Source organism: Oncorhynchus nerka, linkage group LG7 (genome assembly GCF_034236695.1).
Source record: "Oncorhynchus nerka isolate Pitt River linkage group LG7, Oner_Uvic_2.0, whole genome shotgun sequence".
NCBI lineage: Eukaryota > Metazoa > Chordata > Actinopteri > Salmoniformes > Salmonidae > Oncorhynchus > Oncorhynchus nerka.
Window position 1 is genome coordinate 1282386 of NC_088402.1, and position 13273 is coordinate 1295658.

The following is a 13273-nucleotide window of genomic DNA, read 5'->3' on the forward strand; positions in this document are numbered from 1 at the left end:
TATGTATCTAGTGTAGTGTCAGTATGTATGTATCTAGTATGTAGTGTCAGTATGTATCTAGTGTCAGTGTATCTAGTGTGTCAGTATGTATCTAGTGTCAGTGTAGTGTCAGTATGTATCTAGTGTCAGTATGTATCTAGTGTAGTGTCAGTATGTATCTAGTGTAGTGTCAGTATGTATCTAGTGTGTATGTATCTAGTGTAGTGTCAGTATGTATCTAGTGTAGTGTCTATGTATCTAGTGTCAGTATGTATCAGTATGTATCTAGTGTAGTGTCAGTATGTAGTGTAGTGTCAGTATGTATCTAGTGTGTCAGTATGTATCTAGTGTCAGTATGTATCTAGTGTAGTGTCAGTATGTATCTAGTGTCAGTATGTATCTAGTATGTATCTAGTGTAGTGTATGTATCTAGTGTCAGTATGTATCTAGTGTAGTGTCAGTATGTATCTAGTGTGTAGTGTCAGTATGTATCTAGTGTCAGTATGTATCTAGTGTCAGTGTCAGTATGTATCTATGTACCTAGTGTCAGTATGTATCTAGTGTCAGTATCTAGTGTATCTAGTGTCAGTATGTATCTAGTGTAGTGTCAGTATGTATCTAGTGTAGTGTCAGTATGTATCTAGTGTGTATGTATCTAGTGTGTCAGTATGTATCTAGTGTAGTGTCAGTATGTATCTAGTGTCATCTAGTGTAGTGTCAGTATGTATCTAGTCAGTGTCATGTATCTAGTAGTGTCAGTATGTATCTAGTGTAGTGTCAGTATGTATCTAGTGTCAGTATGTATCTAGTGTCAGTATGTATCAGTATGTATCTAGTCTAGTGTCAGTATGTATCTAGTGTCAGTATGTACCTAGTGTAGTGTCAGTATGTATCTAGTGTCAGTATGTATCTAGTGTCAGTATGTACCTAGTGTCAGTATGTACCTAGTGTCAGTATCAGTGTCAGTATGTATCTGTCAGTATCTAGTCAGTATGTATCTAGTGTCAGTATGTATGTGTCAGTAGTGTATCTAGTGTATATGTACCCTAGTGTCAGTATGTACCTAGTGTCAGTATGTACCTAGTGTCAGTATGTACCTAGTGTCAGTATGTATCTAGTGTCAGTATGTATCTAGTGTCAGTATGTATCTAGTGTAGTGTCAGTATGTATCTAGTGTAGTGTCAGTATGTACCTAGTGTCAGTATGTATCTAGTGTAGTGTCAGTATGTACCTAGTGTCAGTATGTATCTAGTGTAGTGTCAGTATGTACCTAGTGTCAGTATGTATCTAGTGTAGTGTCAGTATGTACCTAGTGTCAGTATGTACCTAGTGTCAGTATGTACCTAGTGTCAGTATGTACCTAGTGTCAGTATGTATCTAGTGTCAGTATGTACCTAGTGTCAGTATGTACCTAGTGTAGTGTCAGTATGTATCTAGTGTAGTGTCAGTATGTATCTAGTGTAGTGTCAGTATGTATCTAGTGTAGTGTCTGTATGTATCTAGTGTCAGTATGTATCTAGTGTCAGTATGTATCTAGTGTCAGTATGTATCTAGTGTCAGTATGTATCTAGTGTCAGTATGTATCTAGTGTAGTGTCAGTATGTATCTAGTGTCAGTATGTACCTAGTGTAGTGTCAGTATGTATCTAGTGTCAGTATGTATCTAGTGTAGTGTCATTATAGACTAGAACATCAGCAGCACCCTGCTGGCCTCAGGTTACGGACGGATGTGTCTGACTCTGGAAAGGTCAGGGGGCATGGGGTCGATACAGCCTTGGGGGCGCAGATTTTATATAAGTGTAGCTCAGTTGGTAGAGCATGGTACTTGCAACAACACAATCGTGGGTTTTATTCCCAGGAACATCCATACTTTAAGAAAATGTGTGTCCACATGACTAAACTGCTTTGGATTCAATTGTCTGCTAAATGGCATATTATATAAGACAAACAAATAAGTGAATAGTTTACATTCACAGGTTACAGTAGTTCTCATATAAACAGTATGCAGTAGTTCTCATATAAACAGTATACAGTAGTTCTCATATAAACAGTATACAGTAGTTCTCATGTAAACAGTATACAGTAGTTCTCATGTAAACAGTATACAGTAGTTCTCATATAAACAGTATGCAGTAGTTCTCATATAAACAGTATGCAGTAGTTCTCATATAAACAGTATACAGTAGTTCTCATATAAACAGTATACAGTAGTTCTCATATAAACAGTATACAGTAGTTATCATGTAAACAGTATAGGTATCTCAAAGATGTCAGCCTTCTCATCCATCCTTTTGACTCTGCTCTCTCCTCTCTTTCTCCCTGTCCTTCTTCATCCATCCTTTTGACTCTGCTCTCTCCTCTCTTTCTCCCTGTTCTTCGTCATCCATCCTTTTGACTCTGCTCTCTCCTCTTTCTTCCTGTCCTTCTTCATCCATCCTTTTGACTCTGCTCTCTCCTCTCTTTCTCCCTGTCCTTCTTCATCCATCCTTTTGACTCTGCTCTCTCCTCTCTTTCTCCCTGTCCTTCTTCATCCATCCTTTTGACTCTGCTCTGTCCTTCTTCATCCATCCTTTTGACTCTGCTCTCTCCTCTTTCTCCCTGGCTTCTTCATCCATCCTTTTGACTCTGCTCTCTCCTCTTTCTCCCTGTCCTTCTTCATCCATCCTTTTGACTCTGCTCTCTCCTCTCTTTCTCCCCGTCCTTCTTCATCCATCCTTTTGACTCTGCTCTCTCCTCTCTTTCTCCCCGTCCTTCTTCATCCATCCTTTTGACTCTGCTCTCTCCTCTTTCTCCCCGTCCTTCTTCATCCATCCTTTTGACTCTGCTCTCTCCTCTCTTTCTCCCTGTCCTTTGTCATCTCCGTGTCTTATCTCTCTCCCCAGCCAACTACATGGACAACTGGAAGTGTACAGCCATCCTGAGAGGAGATGGTAGCCCAGTGACGGGCTCGTCCAGTCAGGCTGCAGTCCCCAGCACAGCAGGGGGACCACAACATGTCCTGCTGCAAGCGTCCTCCGCTGGAAGGTAGGGTCTGATTGATTGATTTGGAGAAGGCTGCTCCAGCCTGAGACAACACATGCTTACTGGAGGATAAAAACACACTAGAAGCTGGAAGGGTTATTTCCATTGTGGTCCTCTAGGTTCATCCAAGCATGTTACACAATATTAACAGTAATAAATTAATCATTTATGTAAATGATCAGAGGATTCTAGGATGTCCTTGAGGCTTTCCAAGAACTGACATTTGCATTCTGTTTAGTTTCATCTGTTAGTCATTTGTATGGAGAGGAATGTTCCGTGTATAGATCTAGAGCTATGAATTATCAAGGTCTAGTTTGGATAATAGACAACTGTGAAGTGTCTGGTCATTAGTTGCATCAATTCTTTGACTATAGACTCTCATTGTTTAATTTTTAATTGACACGTTCAAGTAATACTTGGAATGAATCTCTGTTAGTAAAATACCTGAGAGTCAGAACATGACGTTCCTGTGTAAAACCATGTCTGACTGATAGATGATTGGCTTTTCTTGTGTTTCCTTTAACAGAAAGAAAGCTCAGCTGATACCTGGCTAACGGAGTGGCTTGGTGCTGCTGCTTGTTGCATGCACACACACACACACACACACACACACACACACACACACACACACACACACAGAGGAATGGAAAGGGAACTCCCTCACCCTGCAGACCAACCTCCCAGAAACACCTCTGAACCCTTTTGTATGCTAATCGAGAACCACACTGACTCCTAGATCAAAGTTCCAGGGTGGGTTTTATGTCAATATCGACTGTTATGCTACTGAATGAAGTATCTTGTTGGGATGTATCTGACTGGTTGGGGCATTATGGGGGGTCTGATATTTTGCTGTAGAACTACATGGGAGTATGGGTTTAGGTGTGGTGAGAGAGGGAGAGAGAGAGAACCATAATGGGTGTGTTTAGAGTAACTTTACAAAAATGTCTCTGTTTCCCAGAAATCCAGGTTGGAACATTCCTGGAATTAGGAGAGAATAAGCAGGAAATCCCAGAACCTTTTTTTCCTTGAAAACCAGGGAACTTGCAAACCTAAGTGGGTTCTAGTGAGTTCTAGGTAATATTTTGGAGGGTTCTGTATAATGTAAATTACCCTGTGGTTCTGCCTGGTGGATGAGGTGGTTCTGCCTGACTGACTGACTGATGGATGAGGTGGTTCTGACTGGTGGATGAGGTGGTTCTGACTGGTGGATGAGGTGGTTCTGACTGGTGGATGAGGTGGTTCTGACTGGTGGATGAGGTGGTTCTGCCTGACTGACTGACTGACTGGTGGATGAGGTGGTTCTGACTGGTGGATGAGAAGACGACGTCTGAGACTAACGTTAAAATCTTTGGGGCGATTAATAATTTATGAAAAACAATTAATTCTGTATAATAAAGTTAGTTTAATCCAGTGTTTTCAGTCTCTTGGTGCATGGTGTTCAGCTGGGTTTGTGGTCAAGTTGGTGTTCAGCTGGGTTCGTGGTCAAGTTGGTGTTCAGCTGGGTTCGTGGTCAAGTTGGTGTTCAGCTGGGTTCGTGGTCAAGTTGGTGTTCAACTGGGTTCGTGGTCAAGTTGGTGTTCAACTGGGTTCGTGGTCAAGTTGGTGTTCAACTGGGTTCGTGGTCAAGTTGGTGTTCAGCTGGGTTCGTGGTCAAGTTGGTGTTCAGCTGGGTTCGTGGTCAAGTTGGTGTCCAGCTGGGTTCGTGGTCAAGTTGGTGTTCAACTGGGTTCGTGGTCAAGTTGGTGTTCAACTGGGTTCGTGGTCAAGTTGGTGTTCAACTGGGTTCAGTTAAGTTGGTGTTCAACTGGGTTCGTGGTCAAGTTGGTGTTCAGCTGGGTTCGTGGTCAAGTTGGTGTTCAGCTGGGTTCGTGGTCAAGTTGGTGTCCAGCTGGGTTCGTGGTCAAGTTGGTGTTCAGCTGGGTTCTTGGTGCATGGTGTTCAGCTGGGTTCTTGGTGCATGGTGTCCAGCTGGGTTCGTGGTCAAGTTGGTGTCCAGCTGGGTTCGTGGTCAAGTTGGTGTCCAGCTGGGTTCGTGGTCAAGTTGGTGTCCAGCTGGGTTCGTGGTCAAGTTGGTGTCCAGCTGGGTTCGTGGTCAAGTTGGTGTTCAGCTGGGTTCGTGGTCAAGTTGGTGTCCAGCTGGGTTCGTGGTCAAGTTGGTGTTCAGCTGGGTTCGTGGTCAAGTTGGTGTTCAGCTGGGTTCGTGGTCAAGTTGGTGTTCAGCTGGGTTCGTGGTCAAGTTGGTGTCCAGCTGGGTTCGTGGTCAAGTTGGTGTTCAGCTGGGTTCGTGGTCAAGTTGGTGTCCAGCTGGGTTCGTGGTGCATGGTGTTCAGCTGGGTTCGTGGTCAAGTTGGTGTTCAGCTGGGTTCGTGGTCAAGTTGGTGTCCAGCTGGGTTCGTGGTGCATGGTGTCCAGCTGGGTTCGTGGTCAAGTTGGTGTCCAGCTGGGTTCGTGGTCAAGTTGGTGTTCAGCTGGGTTCGTGGTCAAGTTGGTGTCCAGCTGGGTTCGTGGTCAAGTTGGTGTCCAGCTGGGTTCGTGGTCAAGTTGGTGTCCAGCTGGGTTCGTGGTCAAGTTGGTGTTCAGCTGGGTTCGTGGTCAAGTTGGTGTCCAGCTGGGTTCGTGGTCAAGTTGGTGTTCAGCTGGGTTCAGTTGGTGTTCAGCTGGGTTCGTGGTCAAGTTGGTGTTCAGCTGGGTTGGTCAAGTTGGTGTCCAGCTGGGTTCGTGGTCAAGTTGGTGTTCAGCTGGGTTCGTGGTCAAGTTGGTGTCCAGCTGGGTTCGTGGTGCATGGTGTTCAGCTGGGTTCGTGGTCAAGTTGGTGTTCAGCTGGGTTCGTGGTCAAGTTGGTGTCCAGCTGGGTTCGTGGTGCATGGTGTCCAGCTGGGTTCGTGGTCAAGTTGGTGTTCAGCTGGGTTCGTGGTGCATGGTGTTCAGCTGGGTTCGTGGTCAAGTTGGTGTCCAGCTGGGTTCGTGGTGCATGGTGTCCAGCTGGGTTCGTGGTCAAGTTGGTGTCCAGCTGGGTTCGTGGTCAAGTTGGTGTTCAGCTGGGTTCGTGGTCAAGTTGGTGTTCAGCTGGGTTCGTGGTCAAGTTGGTGTTCAGCTGGGTTCGTGGTCAAGTTGGTGTCCAGCTGGGTTCGTGGTCAAGTTGGTGTTCAGCTGGGTTCGTGGTCAAGTTGGTGTCCAGCTGGGTTCGTGGTGCATGGTGTTCAGCTGGGTTCGTGGTCAAGTTGGTGTTCAGCTGGGTTCGTGGTCAAGTTGGTGTCCAGCTGGGTTCGTGGTGCATGGTGTTCAGCTGGGTTCGTGGTCAAGTTGGTGTCCAGCTGGGTTCGTGGTGCATGGTGTCCAGCTGGGTTCGTGGTCAAGTTGGTGTCCAGCTGGGTTCGTGGTGCATGGTGTTCAGCTGGGTTCGTGGTGCATGGTGTCCAGCTGGGTTCGTGGTGCATGGTGTTCAGCTGGGTTCGTGGTCAAGTTGGTGTCCAGCTGGGTTCGTGGTCAAGTTGGTGTTCAGCTGGGTTCGTGGTCAAGTTGGTGTCGCTGGGTTCGGGTCAAGTTGGTGTCCAGCTGGGTTCGTGGTCAAGTTGGTGTCAGCTGGGTTCGTGGTCAGGTGTTCAGCTGGGTTCGTGGTCAAGTTGGTGTTCAGCTGGGTTCGTGGTCAAGTTGGTGTTCAGCTGGGTTAGTTCAAGTTGGTGTTCAGCTGGGTTGGTGTTCAGCTGGGTTCAGCTGGGTTCGTCAAGTTGGTGTCCTGGGTTCGTGGTCAGCTGGGTTCGTGGTCAAGTTGGTGTTCAGCTGGGTTCGTGGTCAAGTTGGTGTTCAGCTGGGTTCGTGGTCAGTTGGTGTCAGCTGGGTTCGTGGTTTGGTGTCCAGCTGGGTTCATGGTGCAGCTGGGTTCGTGGTGTTCAGCTGGGTTCGTGGTGCATGGTGTTCAGCTGGGTTCGTGGTCAAGTTGGTGTCCAGCTGGGTTCCATGGTGTCCAGCTGGGTTCGTTCAAGTTGGTGTCAGCTGGGTTCGTGGCATGGTGTTCAGCTGGGTTCGTGGTGCATGGTGTCCAGCTGGGTTCGTGGTGCATGGTGTTCAGCTGGGTTCGTGGTCAAGTTGGTGTCCAGCTGGGTTCGTGGTCAAGTTGGTGTTCAGCTGGGTTCGTGGTGCATGGTGTTCAGCTGGGTTCGTGGTCAAGTTGGTGTCCAGCTGGGTTCTTGGTGCATGGTGTTCAGCTGGGTTCGTGGTCAAGTTGGTGTCCAGCTGGGTTCGTGGTGCATGGTGTCCAGCTGGGTTCGTGGTCAAGTTGGTGTCCAGCTGGGTTCGTGGTCAAGTTGGTGTCCAGCTGGGTTCTTGGTGCATGGTGTCCAGCTGGGTTCGTGGTCAAGTTGGTGTCCAGCTGGGTTCGTGGTCAAGTTGGTGTCCAGCTGGGTTCGTGGTCAAGTTGGTGTCCAGCTGGGTTCTTGGTGCATGGTGTCCAGCTGGGTTCGTGGTCAAGTTGGTGTCCAGCTGGGTTCGTGGTCAAGTTGGTGTCCAGCTGGGTTCTTGGTGCATGGTGTTCAGCTGGGTTCGTGGTCAAGTTGGTGTCCAGCTGGGTTCTTGGTGCATGGTGTTCAGCTGGGTTCGTGGTCAAGTTGGTGTCCAGCTGGGTTCTTGGTGCATGGTGTTCAGCTGGGTTCGTGGTCAAGTTGGTGTTCAGCTGGGTTCGTGGTGCATGGTGTTCAGCTGGGTTCGTGGTCAAGTTGGTGTTCAGCTGGGTTCGTGGTCAAGTTGGTGTTCAGCTGGGTTCGTGGTCAAGTTGGTGTCCAGCTGGGTTCGTGGTCAAGTTGGTGTCCAGCTGGGTTCGTGGTCAAGTTGGTGTCCAGCTGGGTTCGTGGTCAAGTCTACACTGATGTTTCATAACCCTTTTTGCATTTCATTTTTCATTCAATCTTTTTTATTTAAAAAAAAATAGCAATGTTTTTTTTACGTGAGAAGTGGGCATTGGTCTGAAACGGTTTTTTGTTTTTTTTCCAGCAACTTTGACCTACTACAGTAGCTATGGAAGGTTTCAAACCTTCTCAAACAGCCTAATTCATAGTCTTAGAGGAGGTGCTCCCACAATCATGTGATTTGTTCCCCATACAAGGTAAAACTGCACTATGACTCAGTAAAGACTACCACCACACTGTGACTGCACTATGAGTCTGTAGACTACCACCACACTGTGACTGCACTATGACTCTGTAGACTCCACCACCACACTGTGACTGCACTATGACTCTGTAGACTCCACCACCACACTGTGACTGCACTATGACTCTGTAGACTCCACCACCACACTGTGACTGCACTATGACTCTGTAGACTCCACCACCACACTGTGACTGCACTATGAGTCTGTAGACTCCACCACCACACTGTGACTGCACTATGACTCTGTAGACTCCACCACCACACTGTGACTGCACTATGACTCTGTAGACTCCACCACCACACTGTGACTGCACTATGACTCTGTAGACTCCACCACCACACTGTGACTGCACTATGACTCTGTAGACTCCACCACCACACTGTGACTGCACTATGACTATGTAGACTCCACCACCACACTGTGACTGCACTATGACCCATTAAAGACTACCACCACACTGTGACTGCACTATGACCCATTAAAGACTACCACCACACTGTGACTGCACTATGACTCTGTAGACTACCACCACACTGTGACTGCACTATGACTCTGTAGACTCCACCACCACACTGTGACTGCACTATGACTCTGTAGACTCCACCACCACACTGTGACTGCACTATGACCCATTAAAGACTACCACCACACTGTGACTGCACTATGACTCTGTAGACTCCACCACACTGTGACTGCACTATGACTCTGTAGACTCCACCACCACACTGTGACTGCACTATGACTCTGTCGACTCCACCACCACACTGTGACTGCACTATGACTCTGTAGACCACCACCACACTGTGACTGCACTATGACTTCGCTGCATTATGCCACAATTAGTAACAGAAGTGTTAATTACATTTTGCTAAGGAGAATGCTTGATGGTGTCTACTCTCTCCTCATATTCACCATCTTCTGCTGTATTCTGTTACTGTTTGTCTGAGTGGTTCAAGATTTGTCTTGTGGGTTGATTGGTCCTTGCCCTCTTTCCCTCCCCTCTCTTCCCATCTCTGATGTTGGGAAATTAGGCCTGGCTCAGTCTTCTTTTCAATTCATCCAAAAGGTGTTCGATGGAGTTGAGGTCAGGGCTCTGTGCAGGCCAGTCAAATTCTTCCACACCGATCTCGACAAACCATTTCTGTATGGATCTCGCTTTGTGCACAGGGGCATTGTCATGCTGAAACAGGAAAGGGCCTTCTCCAAACTTTTGCCACAAAGTTGGAAGCACAGAATGGTCTAGAATGTCATTGTATGCTGTAGTGTTAAAATTTCCCTTCACTGGAACTAAGGGGCCCGAACCATGAAAAACAGCCCCAGACCTTTATTCCTCCTCCACCAAACTTTACAGTTGGCACTATGCATTGGGGTAGGTAGCGTTCGCCAAACCCAGATGATTCGTCCATCGGAATGCCAGATGGTGACGAAAGATTCATCACACCAGAGAATGTGTTTCCACTGCTCCAGTGTCCAATGGCGGCGAGCTTTACACCACTCCAGAAGACACTTGGCATTGCACATGGTGATCTTAGGCTTGTGTGCGGCTGCTCAGCCATGGAAACCCATTTCACGAAGCTCCCGAGGAACAGTTCTTGTGCTGATGTTGGAACTTAGTTGTGAGTGTTTAGTGATGATTTTTATGCCCTTCAGCAGTCCCGTTCTGTGAGCTTGTGTGGCCTACTTCACGGCTGAGCCTTTGTTGGCCTGAGACATTATCACTTCACAATAAAAGCGCTTACAGTTGACCAGAGCAGCTCTAGTAGGGCAGAAATGTGACAAACTGACTGGTTGGAAAGGTGGCATCCTATGACAGTACCACATTGAAAGTCACTGAGCTCTTCAGTAAGGCCATTCTACCGCGGTGTAGAAATTCTATCCAAAAGGAAGAGATTGCAGATTCCTCAAAACAACTTTTTATTAGAAGATGTGCAAATCTGGAGCTGGCGAACAATCACTCAACAGTGCAGCGCTAAGAGCCCAACGAACAGAGTTGGGTCTCAGCTTTCATAACCTTTGTCAACATGTCAGTTTAGCAGGTGTGCGAGATCATGATGGGAACATAGCGTACAAACAGGTGATAACGCCAGTTTTGTTGCTCCTTTCTGCTGATGGAATTCTCGCTGGTGCTCAAGCTAGCCTCTTCTCTTTTCTCCACACAGCTTTTTCTGAAAGAAACGAAAAGAACAGGATGGGCCAAAAACTGGTCTCAGACGACCCTTTGTCTTTAGCCACGTGACTAAGTTACTCAGAAACAAGAGAGGAAAAACACAAAGTGGAAATGTACAGGTTTAAGTCTGTATTTTTTCCCCACCATAACTGGCTATGTTTGTCTATGGAGATTGCATGGGTGTGTGCTCGATTTTATATATATATATATGTGTATATGTGTATATGTATATGTATGTATATGTGTATATGTATATATGTATATGTATATATATATGTATATATATATGTGACTGAAATAGCTGAATCCACTCATTTGAAGGGATGTCCACATACTTTTGTATATACAGTGTACCTTCCACACCCGTCAACACACAGCCAGACTATGATTTGGCCTATCATTCCAAATAATGCCCCTCAGCCAAAAAGTCCCCACCCGCATCACAATGGGATTTGATCAACTATTAGCGTCCGTTGCTATGGCAATGGTGTGATGACCTAGATGACCTTGAATTTTGGAGCTCATTCTTTTCATCCCCACTATGCAAAAAAAAAGGCTGATTTCTGTGACAATTTCGCTGTTTAAACAAGTTTTGTTTAGCTAATCAAATTGAAACATGGCTTCTAACTACTTCTGGGTAAACTTGTTGACATTACAACATCAAATCCATGTCTTTAAACATTGCAAAGAAAACAGCTTGACGCATTATTGTTACTTACCTTACAGATCAGGAAGACGGCTAATCTTCACTCCATTCATATGCACATGTTTTTGATTCATACACTGCCTTGTCTGGCTGTCATGTAACCTACCCTTCCCTTATCTACACTGAAATGATATCATTTCAGTAGCCCTCAATTTGGTATTTATTTTTAATTTTTATCTCGCATATCTCGCATCATTAGTACACCCTTGTGGTTGAATATATATGTGCAGTAACTATTGTAGATCCTCAGATACAACAATGAACTATGTGGAACTAATAAATAGACAGACCGTTCTCTCTGCTACCGCACAGCAAGCAGTACCGATGCACCTTGTCTGGAACCAACAGGACCCTGACCAGCTTCTACCCCCAAACCATAGACTGTTCTCTCTGCTACCACACAGCAAGCAGTACCGATGCACCAAGTCTGGAACCAACAGGACCCTGACCAGCTTCAACCCACAAGCCATAAGACTGCTACATAGTTAGTCTGGGTAGCTATTAGTTAACTAATTAAATATCCATACTGAACAAACGTTTGTATTTATTCTGGATCCAAACTAGCTGCTGCCAAAGCAGCAACTACTCTTCCTGGGGTCCAGCAAAATTAAGGCAGTTTATACAATTTTAAAAACATTACAATACATTCACAGATTTCACAACACCCTGTGTGCCCTCAGGCCCCTACTCCACCACTACCACATATCTACAGTACTAAATCCATATGTGTGTATAGTGTGTATGTTATCGTGTGTGTATGCATGTGTCTGTGTTTGTGTTGCTTCACAGTCCCCGCTGTTCCATAAGGTTCTTTTGTTTTTATCTGTTTTTTGTAAATCTAATTTTACTGCTTGCGTCAGTTACTTGATGTGGAATAGAGTTTCATGTAGTCATGGCTCTATGTAGTACTGTGTGCCTTCCATAGTCTGTTCTGGACTTGGGGACTGTGAAGAGACCTCTTGTGGCATGTCTTGTGGGATATGCATGGGTGTTTGAGCTGTGTGCCAGTAGTTTAGACAGACAGCTCAGTGCATTCAACATGAAAATACCTCTCATAAATAAAACTAGTGATGAAGTCAATCTCTCCTCCACTTTGAGCCATGAGAGATTGACATGGATATTATTAATATTCGCTCTCTGTGCACATCCAAGGGCCAGCCGTGCTGCCCTGTTCTGAGACAATTGCAATTTTCCTAATTCCTTTTTTGTGGCACCTGACCACACGACTGAACAGTAGTCCAGGTGCAACAAAACTAGGGCCTGTAGGACCTGCCTTGTTGATAGTGTTGTTGAGAAGGTAGAAACTAGGGCCTGTAGGACCTGCCTTGTTGATAGTGTTGTTAAGAAGGTAGAAACTAGGGCCTGTAGGACCTGCCTTGTTGATAGTGTTGTTAAGAAGGTAGAAACTAGGGCCTGTAGGACCTGCCTTGTTGATAGTGTTGTTAAGAAGGAAGAAACTAGGGCCTGTAGGACCTGCCTTGTTGATAGTGTTGTTAAGGTAGAAACTAGGGCCTGTAGGACCTGCCTTGTTGATAGTACTGTTAAGAAGGAAGAAACTAGGGCCTGTAGGTCCTGCCTTGTTAATAGTGTTGTTAAGAAGGTAGAAACTAGAGCCTGTAGGACCTGCCTTGTTGATAGTGTTGTTAAGAAGGTAGAAACTAGGGCCTGTAGGACCTGCCTTGTTGATAGTGTTGTTAAGAAGGTAGAAACTAGGGCCTGTAGGACCTGCCTTGTTGATAGTGTTGTTAAGAAGGAAGAAACTAGGGCCTGTAGGACCTGCCTTGTTGATAGTGTTGTTAAGAAGGTAGAAACTAGGGCCTGTAGGACCTGCCTTGTTGATAAGAAGACAGAGCAGTGCTTTATTATTATGGACAGACTTCTCCCCGTCTTAGCTACTACTGCATCAATATGTTTAGTCATCTCAACTTGTCTTAGCTACTACTGCATCAATATGTTTAGTCACCTCAACTTGTCTTAGCTACTACTGCATCAATATGTTTAGTCATCTCAACTTGTCTTAGCTACTACTGCATCAATATGTTTAGTCATCTCAACTTGTCTTAGCTACTACTACATCAATATGTTTAGTCATCTCAACTTGTCTTAGCTACTACTACATCAATATGTTTAGTCATCTCAACTCGCTCAATTTCCACATTATTTATTACAAGATTTAGTTGAGATTTAGGGCTTAGTGCTTTTAGTTTTAGAAATATTTAGGGCTAATTTATTTCTTGCCACCTACTCTGAAACTA

The 13273-nt window shown here is 45.6% G+C and overlaps 1 protein-coding gene across 2 annotated transcripts in view; it reads left to right on the forward strand.

Annotated features, from left to right (window-relative positions):
* seh1l (SEH1-like (S. cerevisiae)) overlaps positions 1 to 12257 on the forward strand; it is a 91339-nt gene extending 79082 nt beyond the window's left edge. The window contains exons 8-10 of one of the 2 annotated variants that reach the window (XR_010464254.1): positions 2861 to 3002; positions 3526 to 3749; positions 11331 to 12257. Coding sequence is in view for 1 of the 2 variants with exons in the window: in XM_065020092.1 (XP_064876164.1) it covers positions 2861 to 3002; positions 3526 to 3553 (170 nt within the window). In the remaining variant the exon portion in view is untranslated. Of the gene's footprint in view, positions 1 to 2860; positions 3003 to 3525; positions 4415 to 11330 lie in introns of those variants that run through there. The other variant, XM_065020092.1, reaches the window with a different exon arrangement.
* Positions 12258 to 13273: the final 1016 nt, after the last annotated feature.